The sequence below is a fragment of the Asterias amurensis genome, chromosome 16, assembly GCF_032118995.1.
Source record: "Asterias amurensis chromosome 16, ASM3211899v1".
NCBI lineage: Eukaryota > Metazoa > Echinodermata > Asteroidea > Forcipulatida > Asteriidae > Asterias > Asterias amurensis.
The window spans coordinates 10,657,187-10,684,672 of NC_092663.1; the positions used below are offsets into that span (position 1 = coordinate 10,657,187).

General features: G+C 38.6%; 1 protein-coding gene across 1 annotated transcript; it reads left to right on the forward strand.

Annotated features, from left to right (window-relative positions):
- Positions 1-385: 385 nt before the first annotated feature.
- On the forward strand, positions 386-22,401 carry LOC139948822 (cilia- and flagella-associated protein 221-like). The gene is made up of 21 exons (XM_071947159.1): positions 386-615; positions 2,012-2,278; positions 3,263-3,363; positions 4,139-4,321; positions 5,079-5,179; positions 6,824-7,084; positions 7,323-7,591; positions 8,794-8,840; positions 9,275-9,339; positions 10,094-10,181; positions 11,130-11,409; positions 12,098-12,216; positions 13,296-13,376; positions 14,003-14,110; positions 14,645-14,824; positions 15,325-15,474; positions 16,601-16,701; positions 17,771-17,869; positions 18,599-18,709; positions 19,053-19,124; positions 19,846-22,401. Exons 2-21 carry the CDS (start codon positions 2,119-2,121, stop codon positions 19,970-19,972), a joined length of 2,703 nt encoding a protein of 900 aa, XP_071803260.1. The 5' UTR covers positions 386-615; positions 2,012-2,118; the 3' UTR covers positions 19,973-22,401.
- The last annotated feature ends 5,085 nt before the right edge of the window (positions 22,402-27,486 follow it).

Sequence of the window (27,486 nt, forward strand, 5' to 3'; positions counted from 1 at the left end):
AGTAGTAGAGCATAAAAATAGTTCAATGAGTAGAGTAGAATCCTCGAATCCTACGCCGCCTGTGTGTGGTAAAAAAAAACGCATTATCTTCTTCCGATTTTTATATGCACGGCAAAAACTGTACACGCTTGTAATGAACGAACGTTAGCGGGCGCTCTGTTTCTCTGATATATCCGGAAAATAGTGATAAATCAGTTATGCAGTATGCAATTAACATTTCAATCTTCTCAAATGATTTGTTTAAACTAAAAATGAGTGTCCCATCTGAGGGACTACTTTATGTGTATGAACATTGTATGTAATCAGTCGAATCCCAGGTAACCTCTTGTCTCGCTGGTGTTCAGCATTCATACAACGCAAAGTGAATACAGACACTAGACAAGTACCGGGTACCAGTGGATTTGTAAATGTCATGTCAAAAACGAAGGATCAGTCTCTCTTCTTGAGATAAACATCTCAACATCGTAAAATAATCAGTCGTTTGGACGAAAGAGTTGACACATTTTTACCAGGTTAACGTCCCATTTCCATGTAAGAGCGTCTCGCCGACGAACCATGCGTGTATCTGTCTGTTACATTACCGCAGGATTTTTGTAACCAACTGCATTAAGAAGGGTAAGTTGGTTGGAAAACATTTTGTTTACGAAGTTCAGTTTCAGGCCTGTATAGTCTCTTGGTTTGAACCCCAAACTCATGTTTTACTCTGTTTTGTGTTGTTGAATTGAAGACCGTCTCGAGAGTCAGTTGACTAGTTCAGTTGTGGATCACTGTGTTAGAATTAACACTGTTTTTGTTGCAACCTTCTACGTTCTTGTCATCTTGAACAAAACAAATAAAATAATAGTAACCCTTGTGAAGTGAAGTGGCTCGATTGAAGTTGAAAATGAATGTTCAAGAAAAGTATAAATCATCACCCATCCATTGACCATTTCCTTTTTTTACAATTTTTGTTCTTAAAATTAAAGGAACGTTACAGAATTGGTAAGAAACAAAAATTGTGAAGATCACAGATTTACATAAAACTTACACGGTCTAATGATGATATGATAGTAGAAAACATCCCTTGAAATATTTCTGTTCGAAATTTCAAGGGATGAGAATTAAATAATTAAATTTTGCGTTGGAGTTTACCGCTCAGGGAGCGTTTTATTCATTTATGTTTTGGCATCCATGCAATGCAAAATTTGTAATCGGTTTTTAACTATTCTCTCGTGACCCAGATGGCCAATAGGTCTCAAACTTCTACAGGTTTGTCAGTTTATGTATCTAGTGGATTACATAAAGTGCTTACAGTTACACTGCCAGCAACTTTTTGCTAGCAAAACTAATTCTGTAATGTTCCTTTAAAGCCATTGGACCCTTTCGGTTCAGAAAAAAAAAAAAAAGTTCACAGATTTACAAATAACTTACAGGGTTTACAGAAGGCAATGGTGAAAGACTTCTCTTGAAATATTATTCCATGAAATGCTTTACTTTTTGAGAAAACAGCAAAACAATATAAATTCTCGTTAACGAGAATGACGGATTTATTTTAAACACATGTCATGACACGGCGAAACGCGCGGAAACAAGGGTGGGTTTTTCCGTTGTTTTCTCATGACTCTGATGACCGATTGAGCCTAAATTTTCACAGGTTTGTTATTTGATATAGAAGTTGTGGTACACAAAGTGTGGACCTTGGACAACACTGTTTACCGAATGGCTTTAAATATGTATTGTATTACAAATCATTGGATGCAAACCCACCATGCCTATCCATAGTCCAGACTCCTTTTCCTAAACCTGTTTCGCAAGGACACAAACCTACGAAAAGTGAATGTTTACCATGCAATGGAAGCATGGATCTGTGGTTTATTTTCTGGAAAAAAGTCACCCATGGACATAATTTGTTATTTGCAGACACATGAAAAGTATACCTTATAAAAGGTCATAAAGAATACATTAAGAAATTGGTCCGAGCATTTTTATAATGGTTAACCTTTGTATTGACCTTTTTTTCTTTTGATCTTAGTGAATAAAACAACAACACTTGTTTACCAAGGAAGAAGAGTGGGAACTTCGTGACTATCCATTGACCTGTGATTTTGATAAAGCTGAAGAAGTCAGAAAGATGCAACCATGGCATTGGTTATACCCTTAAGCCAAGCTAACCCATCAAATATCGTGAGGGACAACCACCTGCCAGGGCTGCGTACGAACGGCATAGTGATACCAGAGATGGACTCCCTGGTCGCCCCGCAGAAAACCAGGCATGTGCCGAATCATCTTCTGGACACACGTACGTAAACTTCCACTTTCAAGTACTTGTTGAACCCTTACAGACTGCGTAAGACTTGCGTATATTTGAACATCGGCACCCGATAAAATGCGCAGGTGTATTTCCTCGTGAGTTAAACGCAATATATGTGGGACCAATTCATAAATGAATACACAATCTGAGAAACATTTCATTCTCAGATTGGAATGTTTTTGAATCGCTCTCTCTAAAACCCCTTGAAGGGAATCGTTTCTCAAACTGTTATAGGCTACATTATCAACAGCTGCAGTGCTTCCCACCAAGGATCACTTTTTATGCTCATTGGTTTTTTTTGTAATTCCAAAGGTGTACCTTCCTTTAAAGGATTTGGGTACTTTTTGTAGGACACAAAACACAATGCCCACAGATTTACATCAAACTCACACAGTTTGACGATTTTGATAGTAGAAGGTTTCCCTTAAAATATTACTGAGGTGCTTTAGTTGTTGAGAAATGAGTAAAACAAGTCACAAAAATTGTGTTAGCATGGTGTACATGTAAAATGGATTTTCAACAACCTCTTTAAAGCCATTGGACCCTTTCGGTACAGAACAAAAAAAAAAGTTCACAGATTTACAAATAACTTACAGGGTTTACAGAAGGTAGTGGTGAAATACTTCTCTTGAAATATTATTCCATGAAATGCTTTACTTTTTGAGAAAACAGTACAACAATATCAATTCTCGTTAACGAGAATTACGGATTTATTTTAAACACATGTCATGACACGGCGAAACGCGCGGATACAAGGGTGGGTTTTCCCGTTATTTTCTCCCGACTCCGATGACCGATTAAGCCCAAATTTTCACAGGTTTGTTATTTGATATAGAAGTTGGGATACACGAAGTGTGGGCCTTGGACAATACTGTTTACCGAAAGGGTCCAATGGCTTTAAGTGTTGCTGCCAAAGTCAAGCAAATCTGTTTTAATGGCTGAATTTTTTCAATTATTGTTTTCCCCGTTCAGAAATGTTCCACAAGGTTTCGCACAATTCGGTTGTGCAAGCTGAACCCTCTGCCGTTCACTTCACAGGATTTGAGCCTGGCAAAGTACACAAACAAATACTGGTGAGTAAACTTATGACCAGAAGCTTAGAAAACTGTATGTGGGCCTGTATGTTTCTGCTTTTACAGTAAGCAGAACAGCTTTGGGTGTAGTAAGCAGAGTAACAATTATGGGCACAGTATCATGGAGCTGCTTAGCTGAAAATATTGCTGAAGAAATATCTGCTAAGCACCTTTTTTAGCAGGAAACCAATTGTACATGTGAAATTGTACTTTATCTGGTAATCTATTTCTGTCAGCAAAATTATTACTAAACAGGCCTTAAAATGACTAGTAGAGCATGCACCATGTTTACACTGTACAAGTAGGTCAGCCCTTGGATGTACTCAATAAAGAGGTTTATACTTTTTTCTGAAGACCATAAATGGGGTCATTGTCGAGTGGTTAAGAGCACCAAACTCAAGTTCTGCTGTTTCTGTTCAGCAGAGTGTGGGTTTGAATCCCAGTCGTGACACTTCCGTCCCTGAGCAAGAAACTTAACCGTAATTGCCTTTCGCCACCCAGGGTTAAATGGGTACCTGTACGGGTAGAGATGGTTCTTGTTATTGATTTAACTTAGTGTGCTACATGTTTGGCGGTACAGGCTGTATACTCCCAAGGGAGCTGAGATGGTTTAAGGAATGGAAAGGCCTAGTGATCAGGGGTAATAATATTGGAAGCGCTTTGAGACATGGTGTATAAAGTGCTGTATAAAAATGGATTATTATGATTATTTCTATTAAATATCCTGCCTGGTTTAGTTACTTGGAAGTCCATTTTTCTGAATTTGTTTTTACAGCATCTGATCAACATTTCGTCAGAGTGTCAGAACATGCACATAATCCCCCCTGCAACGCGCTTCTTCAAAGCTTGGTACACCAAGCGGGATCGCCTGGTCCCCGGCATGGCCATCGATGTCGAAGTCGAGTTCAAACCAGACGAGTGGAGATACTACTATGATTGCATCCGGATTCATTGCAAGGTAAAAAAATTTTAAAAATTAAAATAATTCCATTGACACAATTCTGTTGGACTGAAGTGTGCTAGCAGTCAACTGTTAGTTCCTTACATAGGAGACTGTCAGGCAATATTTTGCCTGGGAAACTAGTGAAATTTACTACTCGATTGGTTGCGCCTCATTAAGTCGACTTTTGCAGTAGTTGGGACAATTTTTTAATTCCCAAGTTTCATTGAAAGGATTGGAGGATTGTGTCACTGATGTCTGATTGTTTTTCGTAAGTAAATAATGTTGTCGTGATCAGTCGTGAGCGACACAGTTGGTTCACCAAACAGGTAGTCACAACTGGCTAGTTCAATGTTGAAAAGGATCCACATTTGTTGCGAAAAACAGGCTTGATAAAAAGCTGGCAGATTTGTGAAACGATTAGCTAACTGGGTCCCTCTAGGTAGCAACTGACAAATGTAATGGTGCACAGCCACAACTGTGGGTACACCTTTTGTAACAAAGAAACCAATTGAACAACAGTCAATACACATTGAGTCATTCCTTGCTGATCTTGTATATTCGACAAATTTGAGCACTTTTCAATCACCATTGACACAGCAATTGTTAATTGATATAATAACGTTGAGATAACTTCTCCGTCAGTGGTTTTCAAACTATCGTTCATGAAATGAACACAAATAAAACGTGTTCCAATGATTGTGGCTGTGCACAATGGCAAACCCTTCACTTAATAATGATCTCGAATGAAGTCTTGTGTTTAATGTTGTTGCAGGATGATGACAACTTGTTAGTGCCTATCCATGCATACCCGACGGTGAGCACGGCCGAGTTCCCCGACGTCATCAAGTTTCCTCCAGTTCCAATCTCAGAAAGGTGAGTAGACCTTATGCACATGACGGCATTTCAGTAGGGCGCCCTCATCCAGAGGTCAAAGGGAGGTTGTTAACTAGAAAATCTTGTGCGCCGTGCGTACAAATCTGTATGTTCGATTGTTTCGTCATTGTTTTACCTCCAAGATGGCAGCTGGATGACATCAATATATAAGGTCTATGCTTGCTAATTTAATGTTTGGCGATTTCACAATGGGAACGATTTCACAAAGAGCTAAGATTGTTCTAAACTGCGAATCAATCGTAGTTGCTTAGTAAAGTGTGAATGTCACAATACAAATCACTAAGGTAATACTGACAATTTGTCTTGCAATGGATCAGATTGCTTTGTGAAATCAAGCCCTGGAATTTCATCTTCAACTATTAATATTTTTTATTTGACCTCAACAACAAAATGCAAAGAAGAAAAAAGGCAATTCCAAAGAACTGTTAAATCGAAACAGAAACAATTGAAGAATGAAGCATAGGACTAGACCAAGAAAAAAACCCAGAATAGCAAAGTAAAAAGCAGCAGAAATATCATCATTTTGAAATGATGATTCATTTTATCTTATTACACTGAGCTACTCATCTTTGAGAGGGTGAGCCACTTTCAGTTTGCCAATGGCACATCCATTTGGAAAAAAGTATATGTATTTATTTATCTGTTTATTTATCTATTAATTTTTTGACAGGGGTGCCTTAAAAATTGGTGACCAGAATGTATTGTGAGCTTATAAACCTAAATTGTAGTTTTTTTGGGGAATTTTGGGGTAGCCTGACGATGGTCTGAGGGATGATGATATTAAAGGCCGAATTACAGTGACCCCACTGTGGGACACGGTGACAATAACCGGTGAAGCGAATAATTGATAAACTGCTGACCTCAGACCGTCATCTAGAATGGTTACGTTCTGAAACTAGGGAGAGGCATTCTGTCCAGAGGAATAGAAATGTTCTAAGTTGTTTACTGCGAAGGAAATTGGGTATAAATATTGACCTAATGCGCCATATTCGCTCCGGACAGACTTTACTTTTTTTACTGAGACAAAGATTGTGGCAATGGAGGCGCCGTGGCCTCTGTGTAATGGACCGTTCAGGCTTTCCACTAAGCTCCGCCCACCGCGCATGTGAGCAAGACACATGTACAAGCACTCCCAATGACATTCAGCACGATTCTGCCGCGCGTGCCAAATATACGCGCACGCATGACCGAGTTTGTCCGACCACAATCATTGCTGTGATTGGTCAAATGGGTGAACGCGCAGTTTGATTGACAGGCCGGATCGGTCCATTCCAGGCCTGTCTGTGTCTACACTTGTCCTATGTACAGTGCAGCATTTACAGCAGTTTGGGTGCTCCAATACAGCAGGATTTACCTCTGGTTGCAAACCAAATTTGTACTTATTCATTTTTTTGTAACTTTATTTACTTACTTCTAATCAATATTTCTGTACACAAACAAACAAACAACAATCAAACAAATATAGTTGTTGCAAGTTTTTTTCGTAAGTGCTAAGTAGTTTGTTGCATCAGGCCATGGAGTCCGTATGACTCAAATCGGATATTGCTTACTTGGCATGAATTAGTAGTTACCAGAGATTTCTTGTTCACTAAATAGTAGTTCTCCCCTCGTTTCCTGCCACAGTCGGTCGAGAGTCATCCCTCTTCGGTGCTCTGCTCCCGTGGACTTTGAGTTTCAGCTGTCCTGCCTCCAGCCCCATCCAGCGTTTATTGTCGAGCCGATGAGCGGCATTGTCCCGGCCAACGGGGAGGTGAACATAACGGTCACGTTTTCCCCGACGGAGTTCTGCACGGCGCTGATGAAACTGCAGTTGACGACGTCGCAGTTTAACTCAACACCCCTTGTGTGTCTGGTGTCTGGGTCTTCTGCACCGGGACTTGCCGAGTAAGTTTATTCTCTCAAAAAAATCATGTAATTGTCTGAGTTGAAGAACTGCCTTAGAACCTACCTATTTGAGGGTAGTTTCCAATATACTGTTTTCACATGTACAGACTGTTGTTTATTAACTGATTTGCGTAACTCATTAAGAGCACCTTCGGTCCTGAAATGTGAAATTTAAGAGCATTTTTCTTTTCATTATAAATATTGATTTCTTTTATCGCCTTTTTTCTGAAATGGTCAGAGCTGAACTGGATGGCCGTTGCAATGGTCACTCCTCCCGGCCGGACGATTCCATGCTTGACCCTCACTCCATATCGCCAGTCGCCATGGCCCGGCGGAAGAAGCGCACCAAGAGTCGAAACCGAACAAGTTCCCGGGATGCCATGACCACCGCAAAGGAGATCGAGAGAGACGGTGTGAGATTCCCGGCCAATCTGGACATGCAGCACTCGGTCAACACTGTCTTAATGCAGCAAGCTGGTAAACTCAGGGCCAAGGAGCTAAGAGAAGGTAAACAAATCATCCTGGACCAAATTTCATAGAGCTGCTTAACCGCCGATTTTGTGCTTACTGCGCGATTTCCGTTTTATTGCACGGCTTATTACCATAAGCACACAAAAAGGCTAGTTAACCTTCCAGTGCTTACTGCACAAAAATTAATGGATAACAATCCAAACCCATGGTGAACATGCTAGCTTCTTGCTAACCTATGAAATATGTTTACACTTTAGCAAATTTTTCTGTTACAGTAAGCACGGAAATGTGCTTACCGTTAAGCGACTCTATGAAATTGGGCCTTGGGTGGAGAAACTCGGGTCATGTTCCCTGAATATACATTGACAATATCTGAGCAGTTCTCAATCTCATGTAAGGGGACCTGACTGGTTTTTTCCCTTCCAGCCTCAGTTTGGTTTCAATTGTTTTAATGGAAAATAAAGAGACTAAACACAATGAGGGGAAACTTGAGTCGGGTTCCCTTGTCGTGGCAACAACAATGTTAGCACTATTATTATCTCACATAAGGCAACCCGACTAAAAGTGGGTGACCAATGTGATTTATGAACTGTTTGCATAATTTGTTGTTTTTTGGGGAATTTGGGGGTAACCTGATGATGGTCTGAGGGATGATGATATTAAAGGCCGAATTACAGTGACCCCACTGTGGGACACGGTGACAATAACCGGTGAAGCGAATAATTGATAAATTACTGACCTCTGACCGTCATCCAGAAGGGTTACGTTCTGGAACTTTTCTGGAATTCTTGGGGCTAGGCATGGTGGAGGATTTTTAAAAAGGTTTTATTGAGTCGTAGGCAGTGTTGGAGGGGACTGAGTGTAGAAATAGAAATAGCACAGCTACACTTTGTTTCTTACAGTGAGTGAAAAAAACAAGGCTTTTAGAAGCAGACAAATCTGTCATTTTGGGTCTACAAAATGGAAGACCATGTTGGTTCTTAAAGTGTAAAGGAAGACCACACAGTTTTAGGCATATTTGTGTGGATCATCATTTCTGCTTTGATAATATTTGTTCAACCATATTCATTTCAACTCTTTTCATAGCAAATATTTTTGAAGCCAAAATCGCCCAATCCAAGGCAACGTGTCTCTTTAACCAAAAATATTACCAGAAGCTCAAAATCTGAAGCTTAAACACTGTCTCCACTGAAAATTTTGTTTTTAAAATTTATTTTATTGTTTATTATCAATTACAGCTGTTTTGGCGAAGCAAGATGCAGTTCCTAACACGAGGCAGTTAAAGGTAAGTTTTTGTTGACAATGTGTCTGCAAAAATGTTGTATCTTCTAAAATAGCACTTATGTTACACTTGAGTTTGAAAAATATCTTGCTTAAAAAAATAGCCCAGATGGACACCAAAAACATCTCTGCCCTCACAGGTAAACTCATACCCCTGGGGGAGAGAAGCAAATAAAGTTAAGTGTCTTGTAATAATTATTATTATTATTATTATTATTATTATTATTATTATTATTATTATTATTATTATTATTATTATTATTATTATTATTATTATTATTATTATTATTATTATTATTATGACCTCTGGCCCTATGGCACCCTTCTCAAATGACGTCAAGAGCTTCTGAGGTCTATTTCAGTTCCTGTGACATTCAGCCGTCTAACTCTGGTAGTTTTTAGGTTTTGTTTGTTTACCTGTTTTTGTTTATCTGACAGGAGGCGCTGTTTGATCACATGGTGAAACAAGTTGTCTTAGCCGAGAGGAGGAATCAACTGAGATGGTGAGTGTCTCGCTTGATTTTCTTGCTCTGATGAAGAGGAAACAGTTTGTAGAGGAACAAGTCGTCAAAATGATTTTGAAATGGAGTTATACATCATTTTTTGCTTGCCCGTTTGAGAAAACCGATAGGAAGTCACTTATAGCTAGGCGTTAAAAACTTGTAGACAACTTACATATTCTTTGAATGTGAATCCAGACAAACACACAAACATACAGCAGGGCAGTTATTACTCCCTTGAGGTAGTATTTTTAGTAGTAATATCCAAGTCTTATATAGCGCACGTATCTACCAAACAAGGTACTCAAGGCACTGAGTATAAACAAACTTTCAGAAAGATCGGTTATTGCAGTGATGATTTCTGAGACCCAATTATGTAGCACCTTTAAAGGGTATACAAGGTGCTTCAGCGCATACAGCAAACCCCTTGAGGTAGTTTGAGTCATGTTGAAAAAAAATCATCTTTGGTTGTAAATCTGCTGTAAATGTATATGCTTAAATAAATTTCGTCTCACTGAGATGAAAATTATTTTTTGTTACATTGTCTTACTCATTTGTAAAACAGTCAGCACCTCTGCAAATAATATTTTAAGGTTAGCTTTCTACCATCACTATCTTAAAACTGTGTTCGTTTAATGTGAATCTGTGGATGTTTTGTGTTGTACAAAATATACCCAAACCCTTTATGGTGGCCAACTTGGTGAAAAGTGTTTATTTGAATGTATTATTTAAAAACTTGTGCTTTTTGCATCTCCAGGCAAGTTTGTCTCGGCAGAGAGCAAATGTCAGCATCCTCAAGGGAAGTTATCTTGCAGACTAGAAAAGAGTCCGTCAAGGAATATCATGTGAGTAGCGAGTGTGGTGTTTCAGTTTCTGTAGTGAGAAAACATCTCAAACATCTGGCGCGTTCTGGGCGCAAGAGAACGTTCGGCACAGCACACAATTCATTGGAACGCCAGAATGTTCCGCTAGACAGCATCATTGTGCCAAAGTACATGAGCAATCCAACATGGTGGTCCAACAAAAACAGTCTGTGAGCACATGCTGGAATACTTATCCTTTCCAATTAGAATTCTTTTGAGCCGCTTTTGTGATATAAGTCTGCCGTCCACTTGATTTCGTTTGACCCAAGTGATTGTCAGGATCGCTTTGATAAGATTCTTTTTCTGTGACCTCAACTCCCTGAAATAACTAACACAACATCACAGTGGTAAGTCACCACCCTGTGCTTATGGTGCTATGCCCGATCCCATGAAAAGCACAATCAGTTAACTTGTAATGTCCTCAATCCAGTAGAATCAATCTAAACTTGCTGTCAGATTTTGAAGCATTGGGTTCGGTTGGGGTTAAGGAGTCATATAATTAACTGTTCAAATCCTGGCCCCAACTTTGTAGAGCTCTTTAAAAAAGGAAAACTACCTGACACCCCCCCCCTTTAAAATAAAACCTGTCTGTGCTCAGAATCACACACAGTCTTTGGCTGGTTTCCTGCTTAGTGTTGCTTAGCAGAAAACTGTGCAGCCAAACTTTCTCTTTCAGCAGCTCAATGAAGTTGGTGGCTTTCACTAAAGAGACTTCTAGGGTGGATTTCAAGAAGTTATTTCTTTTCTAATAGTCTTAATTGTTGTAATAACTCCTAGCCTAAGTTAGATCAGTCCTAAGTCAGGACAGTCCTAAGTGAGTACAGTCCTAAGTGAGATCGACCCCTGCTTGGCAAGCTTTACACTTTCTGGTATCTCTTTGCTTGCCCTCTAATCCTTTTCTCTAATCACACTGCTGAAATGACTGTTCAGTTTCAGAGAGGAGATCCCCTGCCGGACATCGAGTCCAACCGCTCATGTACGACCTGTACCCATCGGCGCACCCACCGCAGTGTGTCGTCCATTCCACCTCCAGCAGCATCCTTCGATGTGTATACCAACGACCCCTGGTCCATGAAGCACCGAGCGCTGGGGCGGTTCCAACAGGCTGCGTTCAGGGTGATCGTCCGGTTGAGGGTCGAGAGGAAAAGAGACATGATCAGGAAGTTGATCGCTGATTACAGGAGCGGACGCGCAGGCAGAGAACAGACAGGTTTGTGAAATAGTCTTGCTTGAAAAAAATTGATTGCTTGTCCCATTGTCACAAGTCTATATCGCCATAACCAAAACCAGGTTGACAAAATGCCCTTCCCTGTCACTCCAAGAGCACTGGCCTGAATTCTTTGCTGACGATGTAAAAAAAGAAATGTGCTCGAAACTGTTCACTTAACAATGAGTGAAAAAGAAGGGCATCTAAAGTTCTACACAATGAAGTGGGAATGTGCAGCTGTCTGAAACATTGTCGTCAAACCCCTGATTAAAGCAGAAAACTAAATTGAGTTGAAGTGATGGTATTGGAAGGAAATGCAGTGGAACGCACAGGATCACACTGTTGGCATCCGGTGCGATAAACATAATTATACTGTCAATAGTAGTAACTAAGACTTATAAAATGCATTTTCCAAAACTACATTGCAATACTAAAGACTGCTTCAAAACATAGTTCTATAGGTGAGAAGAGAAGTAGATGCAATTTGCTTGAGAGTTCCAGCATCGTGGACCAACAACTGAGAAGGATGGGTCCCCAACCACTTTCGTAAATGTGATGGATTATAAGATATTGGCCTGAGGGAGGGCACTCCAGCCAGGGTGTGTTGAGGCTTAAAGAATCTGTCATGTACGTCGGAAATTGTGAAATGATTGTTCCACAACTGTGAAACATTTTGTATTTTTTATTTCAGCAACTTATGGTGAAGGCCAAGACACTAAGACCAAGGATGTTCCTCTGGAGGTAGACGTCGAGAGGATCAAACCATTTGCTTTCCCAACCTACACAGCACCGGACTTTAAGGATGACATGGTAAGATTGTGTCTGTATTTAACTGTGGTGTCACTTCAAATGCTTGTTGACTTGTCAGCTTGAAAGTGTACAAATCGCTGCATGAGAGTAGAAACGTCATATCTTGCTTAACGTCATGTCTCGCATGAGAAATACTCTGTGCAAACCTGTCGCATCCTTGTTTGTAACCTGCTGTGTGTTAAGTCCAGGATATTTTAAGCAGGATTCGACGGTTTTGCTTTTTCAAGCCCACGTGTAGCGTAAAGAGTGTTTAAGAAGACACAATGTATTTGCACTGAAGCAATAAAACGTCGTACCTTGCGTAAACTCTACGGGATGAATTGTCCAATGAATCAACATCGGACACAACTCTAAGCACAACTCTTGACATGACCTTAGGCACGACCTTAGACATGACCTCAGGCATGATCCTAGCCATAACCTCAGGCACAACCCCAGGCACATTTGACATGACCTCAAGCACAATCTCATTCACGATGGCATGTCAATCTTTGACATGACCTTAGGCATGATCCTAGCCTTGGCTTTTGACATGACCTCAAACACAACCGCATCCATGACCCAAGGAATGACCTTAGACGTGACCTCAGGCACAACCCTAGCCACAACTTTTGACATGACCACAAGCACAACCTCATCCATGACCCGAGAAATGACCTTAGACACTACACTACCCCAGGCATACTACCTCCTTTCATATTGAAATATTTGTTGTTAAGTCTTCAAGTTTTAATTTATAGTGAATATTTTTAAATTGTATCCATGTTTATTGCAGCCATAATATCCTTCATACTTTAGTCTGATTTCTGTTTTTTATTTTATTAAATTTTTTTGGAAGGGGCAAATCAGAAAAAAACATTTTTAAATTGCTGAAAAGCCCACACCAGTTTATGTACATCATGTAGGTCAATCCTTGTACTCAATAAAGTGGTCCTGCTTTCCTGGTTTGATTGGCAGCATATTGCGCCACAGCACCTTGTAAACCATTACACAGTGCTTTGATAAAGGAGTAGGTCTCACTTAGTACTAAGCAGGAAAATACTGAATGTTGAAACTATTATCATTTTATCTTTTGGCAGGCTCCTGATGCACTAGGAATTGTTCCAGTCAAGTCTTCAGGGGTGTTCGTCAAAAGGAAAGTCCCTTTGTTCAATCTGAAGGTGAGCTGGACGTCAATCACAATGCTGACATCTTAGGCTATATCCAAATTGGGGGCTACAGCTATGGCTGTGACTGTTGCTAAGGGTGTTGCTAAGGGCACCCTAAATGCATGATGTCATTGACATGTACCCGTAGCTGTAGCTGCTAGTTTATAGATGGATTACAAAGTAGAGGATGAAAATGAATTTGTGTGTTTTCCAAATAAAATTGTTAACTTTTAGATGGATTAAAGGCAGTGGACACTATCGGTTATTACTCAAAATAATTATTTTTATAAAACCTTACTTGGTAACAAGTAATTGGGAGAGGTTGATAGTATAAAACATTGTGAGAAACGGCTCCCTCTGAAGTAAAGTAGTTTTCAAGAAGGCAGTAATTTTCCTCGAATTTGAATTCGAGACCTCAAGTTTAGAATTTGAGGTCTCGAAATCAATTATTTGAAAGCACACAACTTCATATGACAAGGGTGTTTTTTCTTTCATTATTTCCGCAACTTCGACGTGAGAAGACTGGTCTTTGACAATTACCAAATAGTGTTCAGTGTCTTTAAAAAGTAGAGGATGAAAATGAATTTATGTGTTTTCCCGATGAAACTGACACTAACTGTTGTTGTTGTTGGACACAGGTACCGCAACAGTACAAGCTGATGAGCTACACACCGCATAACATCCAAGATGCATCATCAGGCTACGTACCGCCAAGACTTATCAGGCCGCTTAGAACAGGGGCTGGGGTGAGCTGTCTTCTCATTAACCCTTTCAATTCCCCTTTGACAGTGCTAATGGCGGGTTTATGTGACAAGGAAAGACCAAGTTTTTGAAAGCCTGTATATATTTGGGTTTGCGTCCTCCATTTTGGCGCCCTTAAGATTTCTTGTTGCTTTTTGTGTGAAAAAATGCAGTACACAGCAGTGTTCAATAACGAGTGGTATTAAAAGGGTTGAGCCAAAATACCTGACGCCACTTTAAGGCTTTCGAATTGCCAACCCCAACCCACCCTATCCCCCTTAAAAATTATATAATGATTAAAAATCATTGTTGTTAATCTCTCCTTTGTAAGTAGGATTTGAAACTTTGCATGGTGGAAATAAGATATAGAAGAGTTTGTGGTAACACCATGTAATAACTATCTCTAAATGAGTTGGGGTGGTTCTGAAAAGAACCGTTGGATTAACTCGACGTTTCGATCAGTATGCTCTGATCGTCTCCTTTGTACATTTATTTTCATCTCCTTTGTACATTTATTTTCATCTCCTTACCACCCGCAGGACGAGATGATCAACGTTCCAGCCCCTGAGCCTGCGTGGACCAAGGAGCAGACCATTTCTGATATGGGGGTGTTGCAAGACGAGATCCTTGAGATGGCGTTACGAGAAACCAAGATGGTTGAGCTGACCCCGCCGTCTGCCCTGTTCAAGCCCATTGAATATCCGCCCCTCCACATATTTGTAAGTACACGTGCAAGCACCTTAGAAATAAAGCCCGGGGAACTCTAATCATCTTGAGGATTTGAAACTTTGCATGGTGGAAATACGATATAGAAAGGTTTGTGGATTATGGGGGGGATAGATCCTTTGCTGCAGCAGCCCCTCGTCTCTGGAACTCTTTACCACCACCCGTTAGGTCATGCACCAGCATATCAACATTTAAGAAACATCTGATGGGATGAAATAAAATATCTGTGCAAATCTGCTTCGCTACAATTTAAGCTGTGTGGCAAATTTCAGCTTCCCCATTTGCGAGTTTGTTTAATTTGCCATCCAAGCACATCAATAAGAAGCCTAACTATTTGACCTTACGGTGGTAACGCTCCTCAGATACAAATTTGGGGGCATATCTTGTTACATAACCACATTACTTCAAAGTGAAATGTTTCTCAAGATGCTTACTTAGTTTAAGAGTGATTACCAAATGGTTCCCTTTTGTTTGGATTGTTGTTTCAAAACAGAATCCCGCGCCAGGTCTGCAAGTGTTTCTTCCCCCACTTCCATACTCTGAAGTAGACTCGGACTTCCACATGTGTCCCTTACCGAGGTACACTCACGGCGATCTCAGCAATAAGCACGGCACAACACTCAAACGTTTCTTGGACAGAGAGGTATGTCGATTAAAAAGTTAAAAAAACTGCCACCAACTTCGTTGTGTTTTGCGTATACAGTGGACTTTTATCTTCTGTTGCGATCCGGGCCCAGAATACCTTACAGTTACGCTTGCTGCAACTGGTACCCCGATTATTTCTTTCTAAGCCAAGAGAGCTGACACACAACAAGTTGTCAGCTGGGCCCGATTTCATCAAGCTGGTTAGCAACAAATTAGTGGGGCACCAGTTGCAACAATGCAAACTTCATGTAATTTTGGCTAGTAACCAGTTTCTGTTTATGAAGCTGGGCCATGTGCTCATTTTCATAAAGCTGTTAAGCAGAAACTTGCTTAAAAGCAAGATTTTACTGTGCTTATTAAGCTTGGGCGATATCGATTTATTTTATTCACGATATATCGCCGGCAATATATCGCGATATTCGATATAATCGCGATTAATGAAATTTGACATCATCAGTCTTCAAACTCCAAGTGAAATATGTAGAAGAGACAGTCATAGCTTAAGAGAGGTGTTCTAATGACCTTTTCTTCTGGTTTTACTCCAAACCTATGGGGTGCAAGATGTCTCAGCTAGCAAATACATCGCGAAATTTAATCGATATTGCGATATATCGCGATATATCGATATTTCGATTAAAACCAAATTCATCCGATATCGAAATCGTTTCCAAATTAATATCGCGATATTCGATAATATCGTGATATCGCCCAAGCTTAGTGCTTATCAAGTTTCATGCTTACAAGCTTTATGAAATTGGTCCCTGATTGTTTGAAGCTGGTAAGTTCAAAACATTTGCTTACTCCCAGAAATGTCCAGAGGTTCACATCTTGCAACCTGGCCAAATTTGATCAAGCCTGTAAGCAGAGCACTGTTTTAAGCACTGAAAAGTATTGCTTAAACAGAACTAGTTTACCAGTCAAATTTATATTAGGTTGACATTGCTGTGAATTTCTGCTCAGCAGAGACATTTGTTAAGCAGCATTTTATGCTTAACAGCTTTAGAAAATTAGGTTCTGGTATCGTGCTTGCCATTTTGCGTGAAGTAACTTCTACTCGTAATGAGTTAAAGGCACTGTCAACAGTAAAGTTACTATTTCAATTGTTTTTTCTTTTTTGTCCGAAGGACGTGATTCGAAGTGTTATGCAGTGGAAAAAGTTCCCCTCCCAGGGTCTGGTGTCACTCTCCAACACCCCAACACTGACCAACGTATGGGTCCCGAGATGGTAAGTTGATGTACATTTCTCTTGTTATAGGCACTAGCCTATGAGCGTGTCGTGGCCGAGCGGCAAGAGTACCAGACTCAAACTCTGGTGTTTCTGACTAGTGTGGGTTAGAGTCCTGGTCTAGGCACTTGTGTTCTAAAGCAAGGAACTTAACCATGATTCCTTTGTTCTATTGGTTGGATGTAAACCCTGTGTGTTGTGTAATACAAAACAAAAAACCTCAATCTCACTGCACTAAATGTTGATTTGAATAGGTTGAAAACCCAAAGTAATGATAATAAGAATATCAAAGTCTTATATAGCGCACGTAGCTACCAACAATGTACTCAAGGCGCTTAGTATATTATACATTTATACAGAAAGAGAGGTTATTGAAAGTTATGAACTCTGAGACCCAATTTTGTAGCACCTTATAAGGGTTTACAAGGTGCTATGGGGCATTTAGCAGCCACAGCCAGGAACACCGGGGCGAACCCCTTCTCTTTTCGATAAGTGCACTGGGTTCTTTTACGTACGGTACAAAACACACAAGACCAATGGCTTTACGTCCCATCCGAAGGACGAAGCAATGGCTTGTGTCTTGCTCAAGGACACAAGTGTCACGACTGGGGATTCGAACCCACACTCTGCTGATCAGAAACACCAGAGTTTGAATTCGGTGCTCTTAACCGCTCGGTCAAGACAGTGCAAAAAAACATGAAGATTAATGAAAGAAAAAATGCCCTTGTCGCACAACTTTGTGTGCTTTCAGAAGCATAATATAAGGCTTCAGCTGAAGTCTTTTAGCTGAAGTCTTTTATTATTTAAGTGAGAACATATATGCCTATGTTATAAGCCAGCTCTGTTTAACAGAAAAGTTTCCTAATTGTTCTGAATTGAAAGATCGTTTACATTTTTAACAACCATCCTCCTTTAGGTTTGTTATTTTATGCAAATGTTGCTGATCAGAAACACCAGAGTTTGAATTCGGTGCTCTTAACCGCTCAGCACTTCCACAAAGACATTTTAGGCTAGCAGACTCTTAGGGTTGATGTGATTCTATATTTGTTTGTTTGTTTTTCCTGATCAGGACGGATCCTTTCAGCGCTGATCTTCTTCCTGGTGACGTTCCGTCTCTCTTGGACGGCCTGCCGGTCGAGGACGTCCCAAACATCCTCCCAGATCATACGTAAGCAGCTGCCTTCTTTATACTGTTTTTTTTTACCTCATGAATATTTCAATGAAGGTTGCGTACAAGTAGCAACTGTGACTTTAAGTCCAGCAAGCACATCTCAACTTTAACAGGGTTGTACTCTGATGTGAAGAGAAGCAACTTATGATCAGTTTTCATTTACTCGGGGATACAGCACCATCGCTTATTGTTCTGAGCCAATTTTCGTAAAGCTGTTTAGCAGAAAATACTGCTTGACACATTTCTTTGCTAAGCAAATTTGAGTGGGGCACAAGTCACAACACTGTAAACTTAATGTCATTTGGGCTGTTGACATGTTTCTGTCAAGCAATACTTTTGTTTGCTTATCAAGTTTTTGTGCTTACAGGTTTTATGATACTGAGCCCTGGTGGTCCAGCTCAAATAACTTTATCTGGGCCCAATTTCATGGCTCTGTATAATTCGGCGCTTATGACCACCATTCTCCACTTATAATAAGTGCAAGCACCAAATTTTTGTGCTAGCTGCGTAAGCGCAGATCTCCTTGTAACGTGGAGTACGCACGCGTTCAAGCCAAAATACCCGGCTAACCTGGAGATATGCTTGAAGTAAGCGCAAAATTCTGTGCTTCCGTAATCGCCGATTCTTTGCTTTTGGTATTAGCAGAGCCATGAAACTTGGCCCTGGTAGATACTACAAATTGTAAAGTTTTACTCACCCTGTTTATTCATTGCTGTGTTTTTGCAGAGAGGACGAAGATGGGGTTGAAGAAACAGAGGAAGTCGGCTTAACACCAGCTATGGTCAACGCTGAGTTCTCTCTGATACACCAAGCACAGTCACCAGATGGGAAAGATGGGTAAGTCATTTGATGCATGCAAACATGATGTAGCCGACTTATCGTGCGTCTATCATTTCAAAACATGGGGAGGATATTGATTGGTCAGACAGTAGGAGGGTTGACTTATTACTGTGTTAATGCATTCACCGCATGATGTCATATTGCAGGCTGGCATTGTGTTTTCACTTTCAAAACCACAATGGATGTTAATTAATGGCCAGACCGTAGAAGGTTTTTTTTTTCTCCAGCATGTAACAGCCTTGATCACAGTTTCACAATAAAGAGATGCAATGAGTAAACACCTTCCTTTTTAGCAGTTTTTTATTTTGTTCAAACATCTGTTTTGTGTTTTGACACGCAGTGATGAATTCCCTCACGGAAGTAAACTTCCAGCACATAACAACCCGGTCAGCAGCACTGGACCCGTACCAAGGTAAGATCAGAACAGTCTTCAAAACAATGTGTTTGTTGTTTTTTTTTTTGGGGGGGGGGTGGGGGTTGGAGGGTCTCAAATGCCAGAGGCCAATTTCATAGAGCTGCTCAAGCACAAAATTTGCTGAAGCACGAAAATAGATTGCTTAATTTACACATGTTACTGGCCAAAATATCATGCCATACACTTTGCTTGTACTAGTATTTAGCTGCTGTTTACTTAGTATAACAATTGTATGGAGTCTTGGCCAGTATTCTGATTTTACTTAGCAAGGATTTTTTTGCCTAACAAACTTTTGTGGTTAAGCAGCTCTATGAAATTGGGCCCTGATGTGACTTCTCTTGATAATTTAATTGTATATGCCAGTAACCACAAACAGTTGTGATAGATACATGGTGAAATAAATCGCACATCTATCATTTCAATCAATGTCAACGATATTGAATGGTCAGACCGTTGGAGGGTTGACTGTGTACTGTGTAACACTATTCGTAATTACTCAAAATAATTGTTAGCACAAAAACTTACTTGGCAACAAGCAATGGAGAGCTGTTGATAGTATAAAACATTTTGAAAACGGCTCCCTCTGAACATAGTTTTTGAGAAAGAAGTAATTTTCCACTAAAATATTTGAATTGTATTAATTTTTAAGAGTGATTACCCAAACACATACCTCCCTCATAAAGGTTTTTTTTTTTTTTTCTCCTCTAAAATCTTCCAGGGAGAAACGCGAGGCTGAACTTGAAGTATTCCTGAAGAAACGTTACAACCGACTCGGGGACAAGGTCCAGGGGAAGATTACCCACATGAACAATCTCGCCACCCAACCTGATCTCATCTTGAAGTGATTGCCAACCCCTGTCCAATGCACTCGGATCAAAGTCTTCAATGGTTCACTTTTTTTGGTCTGAACATTTAGCTCATTTCACTTGCCGAGTTTCACAAAGAATGCAAAATCACAAAATTGACGAGCAAATATTTAGCAGAGAGCCTGTCTGAAAAGTTGGAACACTTCGTTGTATATTTGGCCTGTAACATTTTCCACTCCTCTGGTGCAGCACCATGTGGTTCTTCAGCAAACACCTGTACGTAGAACGGATTTACACGACTTTTCTTAAAAAAAACTGCTGTGTGATTTTAACCTTTTTTTCTCATCAAAAACTTGACTGATAAAGCTGAAACTTCGGGGAAAGTATATAACGAACATCTTCTCTCATACTGAGTAGGGATTCATGCCGTGGTCGAAAACCTGATCTAAAAAACCCTACAATGAGCAATTAAGACCCAGTTTTGAGTTTTGGTGGGCCGTGCCAGGTGTTCGGACCAGTAGCTGCACAGTTACAGCCAGGCAAGGGCCACATCTGAAACATCTGACTTTCACTGCTCCGTAACTTTCATCTAAAAACAAACGCATGTGAACTTCCAGGAATTAAGATTTATAGTATACAAAAAGTATTTAAGAAGCTTTGTGCAAACTGTGAATAAATAAAACAAACGAACGTGTGTAAATATTTGTTGTCGATAAAAAAGAGTTCTTACTATACTATAAGAGAGTCAATCTATTATGTATTTTGTCCAAATGCAAAAACAAGAATCTAAACTTGTTATCTCTTAAACTATTACTGCATAGTCGACTTTCCTTACCTTTCACAACTGAGGCTTTGATAAAAAGACCGTGGTCTAATTTCATGGCTCTGCTTACCGCCCAATTCTATGCTTTCTACTGCCAAGTTTCTGCGCTAGCTGTGTAAGCAAAGAATGCCTAGTAACACAAGGAATCTTTTTGGAAAGTATTTCTCTACTCTTGTCGAAGTCCCTATCTGAAATAATTTATTGTAAATTTGGACAAACGAAACAGGACAAACAGAAGGAAAAGAAACACTTTAGTAAATATTTTTTTCAGTTTACGGAAGAAAATTTTGCTCAAATTTATTTCTCATGGAACCAGTCACATTTTTAATGTACATCTTTTTGTGGCATTTTTCGCTAAGCGAACTTGTTACTTGTTGCTGATAATAATCCAGTTATTATATCCATTCTTAATGTCATATTGGCTGGTAAGCTGGTATTTTTTTTTGCTAAGCAAGTTGATCTGCGCTAAGCAACTTTATGTACTTTGTAAAAAAAAAGCTTGTGCAAGTTTCTGTCTTTTTCACTATAAATAAAACTTTGAATTTTTTATGTAAACGATTAAGGCCACGTATGGACGTCTTTACTTAAAAGGTGCTATCTTGCTGGGATTTCCCCTGAACATTTGCCTGTGTACCAAATAATGACCTCTGACCCAAAACTGTCAAAGGTTAGAATTCACGGCAATGAATAATTCAGGGGAAAAACATCAAGATATCACTCCACTTGCAATTTATAATTACTGAAGCGTACAAAATGTTTTAAAGTAACTTCGCTTGCTTCAAAATATGTCACATTTTTTTTCTAATTCTGATTTTGTCTCAACATCAATGTGTCAGTGCGTAAACTTGTCTCTAAAAATGACTTCTGTAAGGCACTGAGATCTGACATACTTTTACGGAGACTTTTCGACCCTCCCAAGGCAAAACTCAAAAATGTAGGTTTCTTTTAGGATCAATTCTGGGTAAATTGAGGGGCGTGTTTCTCCATTTCAAAGTTTCAAATATAATGTATGAATGTGAGTATAACGTGTCCTATCTCGGCCCCTTGTAACACTTTTATCCTGCTTACACGGCAAAACAGCTTGTCTCTGAACGTGCTTTTCACAAAATATCATTTTTGGAGTTGGGCTGTTTTGCCAAAGATACAAGGTTATTACAGAAGTTGAGATACAATGTCTTTGCATGAAGACTTCGATGTCTTTGCAAAGTGTCTTTCCTTTTAAGAAGTGCGATGTAATTGAGATATGCAAAACTGAGATATGTTGTCTTTGAAAGTAAACAGACTTTCTGTTGGGAGATGCAACATTATTACTACAATTGAATTGTTTTTACATAAATTGTTCAATGTCTTGGCAAAGTGTCTTTCCTTTTGAGAAGTGCGAGGTAATTGCAGATTTGAGAATTGAGATTTGATGTTTTTTGCAAGAAGACTTTCTGTTAGGAGATTCATTTCTGAGAGACGATGTTATTTGCACTGATTCAACGATAGTTTCATTCTAGCTGTACCTAGTTTCTCAATAATTCTTCTCTAGTTGTACCTAGTTTTTAAAATGATTCTTCTCTTTATGTATGTCCATTCCTGCAATATTATTAAACAGGAGACTGTTTTTCCCCCTTCAAGTATCGTCACTTTACGAGAAATAAAGTTTTTTTGGATCTTTTCAAACTATGTTCTGCCTCTGTGTTAATGTTGATTACTGTTTGCGTTTTTTGTGGCATTTGCTAAAAAAAACGGATGAGGGACGAGACGTAAAGCTATGTAAAGCTATGTAGGTCCCGTGTGTTGAAGAAGAAGAAACAAAAAAAAATATGTACAAGTATAAAGACTCCAGTAGAACTACACATCTTATCACAGAGAGAAGGGGGTTCGCCCTGAGGTCGATTTCACAAAAATTCAAGTCGTTCACCTTGTGATTAAAAAAAACTATCCAACCTTTTCAACTTCGGAAGGCCTACCCTCTTGGGATTTATTTTAAAAAACGATCAGGGACACAAATAGTCAACATTGCAACTTTTACTAACCCTCTTGTGATTTTATTCAACAGTCTCAAATGGACGTGACAAAATAAATAATATAGAGCCATTGAAAAACAATACATTGAAAAACATTTAATATACAAATAAATGATACAAGTTTAAGATGCCAGGTTGGTGACTATTTGAAATGTTTTTTAACTGAAACTGATAAAACTGAAGCCTTTTGTGCGAGATTTTTAAGACAAAGTGAAGAGGAATTGTTTTGGGTTTTGTTTAAATAAAGAACGGTTCGGATACAAAAATGTTATCAGTAACATTAGTTTAATAACAACAATGCTATTTGCCTGTAAGAAATAAACCTCGGAGGATAATGAAGGAACCCATTATTTTAATACATGCTTTAAATATAGTGTACTATGAGCCTTCCGAAGGATGAGATGGCGCCGTAGCTAGACGAAGCCAGCGTTGGACTATGAACTCCGCGATCCAGGTTCGAGTCCCGTATGCGTCTTTTTTTCCTTTTGCTTGGACGCAGCGAGTTATATAAGTAGTATCTAAAACCACCTTCAATCACCAACGGGCACTGTGGCGACACAGTGCACTGGATAGTTCAATTGCGTGCTATCCAGAGCTGGTACACCCGGTTCGAATCCCGCCCGTACCAAGAGGGACATGACTTTTACTGCTTGCACCAGTAATGGATTGGGGTCCGTCATGTCTATCCCCAAATTAGGTGTGGATGAAATTATGCTGGGTGGGAGAGTAAAGGAGGGACCGGGACTAGCTAAGTCCCTTAAGGGTTCTAATGGGTGATCACCACGCTGGTTTCGACCAGACTTTGAGTCCCCTGAATGCCTGGTCGTCACTCTGACTAACTTTCTGCACAAATTTGCTTTGATTTTATTTATTTTTAACGATCCAAAGGGTAAGTCCAGCATTTGTTTCAACTGTAGGTACAATCATTGGAAACAAATCACGAGGGGGTAAGTCCAGTATTTTGAACAAGGCGTTAAAAAGTGGAAAGAAATCACGAGGGGAAGTCCAGCGTTTTGACTACTTTTGGGTAAAAAAAAACAACAACAACAAAAAACAACAAGGGGGGTAGGCCTAAATTCAGCGTTTTTTCAATTTTGGGTTAAAAGGGGATTTTTGTTTACTTTGGGGTAAAAAAAATAATAAGGCCGAAGTCCAGCATTTTATTCATTTTTAGTCCAAGAGTGAGAAAAAAATCCCAAGCGGTAAGTTCAGCCTTTTTATTACTTTTTTTATATAAAATAGAAAATTTGAAAAAAATCACAAGGATGGGTCCAGCATTTTATCGATTTGGTGGCTTAAATAAAAGAATTAAAACATAACAGCATTTTCATTACATTTGGATGCAAAATTGAGGGAGAAAAAAACAAAAAAAAAAAAACCCAGGTAAGTCCAGCATTTACTCAATTTTTTGCCAAAAATTGTGAAAAAAATCACAAGGTGTAAGTCCAACCCTTTAAGTACTTTTGGGTACAAATTAAAAAAGAAATCACATTTGTGTCAAAATGTGAAAAAATCACAAGTCCAGCAATTTGGAGGTCTAAAAAATAAAAAATAAAAAAAATTATGAGGGGTGAGTCCAGAAAGTAAGAAAACAAATGACAAGAGAAAAGTCCAGCATTTTATCAATTTGGAGGCCTACAAATATTGATACTTGAAAAAATAGGCCGAAAATGAAAAAACCACAAGGGGTCGGTCCAGCATTTGTATCAAATTTAGGTCAATTTTGAAGTTGTGTTTTTCTGCTCTTAAATGATGCCTTTTTATGTAACATCAGCTATGATTCAAGCTATATTTAGGAAAATATTGATACTTGAAAAATAGGCAGAAAAATGAAAAAAATGACAAGGGGTAAGTCTAGCATTGTTATCAAATTTTGGCCAATTTTGAAGTTGTGTTTTTCTGCTCTAAAATAATGCAGTAGGCTCTACTGATGCCTTTTTTATTTAACTTGAGCTATGATTCAAGCTATATTTAGGGAAATAGTGATACTTGAAAAATAGGCAGAAAAATGAGAAAAAATCCACAAGGGGTAAGTCCAGCATTTTTATCAAATGTTTGCCAATTTTGAAGTTGTATTTTTCAGCTCTAAAATGATGCAGTAGGCTCTACTTCAGCTATGATTCAAGGTATATTTGAGGAAATATTGATTATTGAAAAATAGGCAAAAAATGAAGAAAAAAAAACGACAAGCATTTTTATCAAATTTTTGCCAATTTTGAAGCTGTTTTTTCTGCTCTAAAATGATGCAGTAGGCTCTACTGATGCCTTTTTATATAACTTGAGCTGTTTCAAGCTATATTTAGAGAAATAGTGATACTTGAAAAAAGGGCCAAACATGAAAAAACGACAAGGGGTAAGTCCAGCATTTTTATCAAATATGGGTAAATTTTGAAGTTGTGTTTTTTTGCTTTAAAAATATGCTGTAGGCTCTACTGATGCCTATTTATATAACTTGAGCTATGATTCAAGCTATATTGAGGAAATATTGATACTTGAAAAATAGGCTAAAAAATGAAAAAAAAACGACAAGGGGTAAGTCCAGCAATTTTTTCAAATTTTGGCAAAGTTTTGAAGTTTAGGTGTGGATGAAATTATGCTGGGTGGGAGAGTAAAGGAGGGACCGGGACTAGCTAAGTCCCTTAAGGGTTCTAATGGGTGATCACCACGCTGGTTTCGACCAGACTTTGAGTCCCCTGAATGCCTGGTCGTCACTCTGACTAACTTTCTGCACAAATTTGCATTGATTTTAATAATTTTGTATGATCAATTTATACCAATGTATTTCGATTGCTGTTTGATGCAAGAACACAAAATCAAAAAGTCTGAAGGGGTAAATGCACCTTTTTAACAAGTTTGGGCCAAAATAAAATGTTAAATGATACACTATATGCACTACGGTGCATATTTATATAAGAATATTGGCCTCAGGAAATGTTGACACTTGAATAAACACTTGAATAATCACAAACCTACCCTTTTGTGATTGTTTTTCAATTTTTGCCCAACAAATTTTAAAATAATTATTTCAAATTTGGTCCCAAAATGTATTAAAATGCTAGACTTCCCCTTTCTGATTTTTCCCCATTTTTGGTACATACAGTTGATAACAATGCTGGCCATGCCCCCTATGATTTTTTTCATTCAATTTTTACCCAAAAGTAATAAATATGATCGAATTACCCCTTTTGATTTTGTTTCTCACTTTTGGATCAAAATTGCTATTTTTTACCCAAAGGTACTAAAAGTACTAGAGTTCCACCTTATAATTTTGTTTAAATTTAGGCCCCAAAGTTTATAAAATTGCTGGACTTACCCCATGTGATATTTTCAAATTTTGGTCTTGAATTTAATAAAAATGCCAGACTTGCCCCTAACGATTTTTTTCTTTACAATTTGTACCTAAAAGTAATAAAAATGATGGACTTGACGTTTTTTCTCATTTTTTGGCCTATTTTTCAAGTATCAATATTTCCCTAAATATAACTTGAATCATAGCTCAAGTTATATAAAAAGGCATCAGAAGAGCCCACTGCATCATTTTAGTGCAAAAAACAAAACTTCAAAACTTTGCCAAAAATTGAAAAAATTGCTGGACTTACCCCTTGTCGTTTTATTTTAGCTTGAATCCTAGCTCAAGTTATATAAAAAGGCATCAGTAGAGCCTACTGCATCATTTTAGAGCAAAAAAACACAACTTCAAAATTTGCCAAAGTTTGATAAAGATGATGGACATTTTGTCCTTTTTTTCATTTTTTTGCCTATTTTTCAAGTATTAATATTTCCTCAATAACGCTTGAATCATAGCTCAAGTTATATAAAAAGGCATCAGTAGAGCCTACTGCATCAGTTTAAAGCAAAAAAAAACCAACTTCAAAATTGACCCAAATTTGATAAAAATGCTGGACTTACCCCTTGTCGTTTTTTCATTTTTGGGCTATTTTTCGAGTATCAGTATTGCCCTAAATATAGCTTGAATCATAGCTCAAGCTATATAAAGAGGCGTCAGTAGAGACTACTGCATCTTTTTAAAGCAAAAAAACACAATTTCAAATTTGGCCAAAATTTGATAAAGATGATGGACTTACCCCTTGTCATTTTTTTCATTTTTTTGCCTATTTTTCAAGTATCTATCAGTCTCTAAATATAGCTTGAGTCATACCTCAAGTTATACAAAAAGGCATCAGTAGAGCCCACTGCATCATTTTAGAGCAAAAAAGAACAATTTCAAAATTGGCCAAAATTTGATTAAAATGCTGGACTTACCTTTAGTCGTTTTTTTTTCATTTTTTAGCCCATTTTTCAAGTATCAATGTTTCCCTAAATATAGCTTGAATCATAGCTCAAATTATATAAAAAGGCATCAGTAGAGCCCACTGCATCATTTTAGAGCAAAAAAGAACAATTTCAAAATTGACCAAAATTTGATAAAAATGCTGGACTTACCTTTAGTCGTTTTTTTCATTTTTTAGCCCATTTTTCAAGTATCAATGTTTCCCTAAATATAGCTTGAATCATAGCTCAAGTTATATAAAAAGGCATCAGAAGAGCCTACTGCATCATTTTAAAGCACAAAAAAAAACTTCAAAAATTTGCCAAAATTTGATAAAAAGGCTGGACTTACCCCTTGTCGTTTTTTTTTTTCATTTTTATTCCATTTTTCAAGTATCAATATTGCCTTAAATATAGCTTGAATCATAGCTCAAGTTATATAAAAAGGC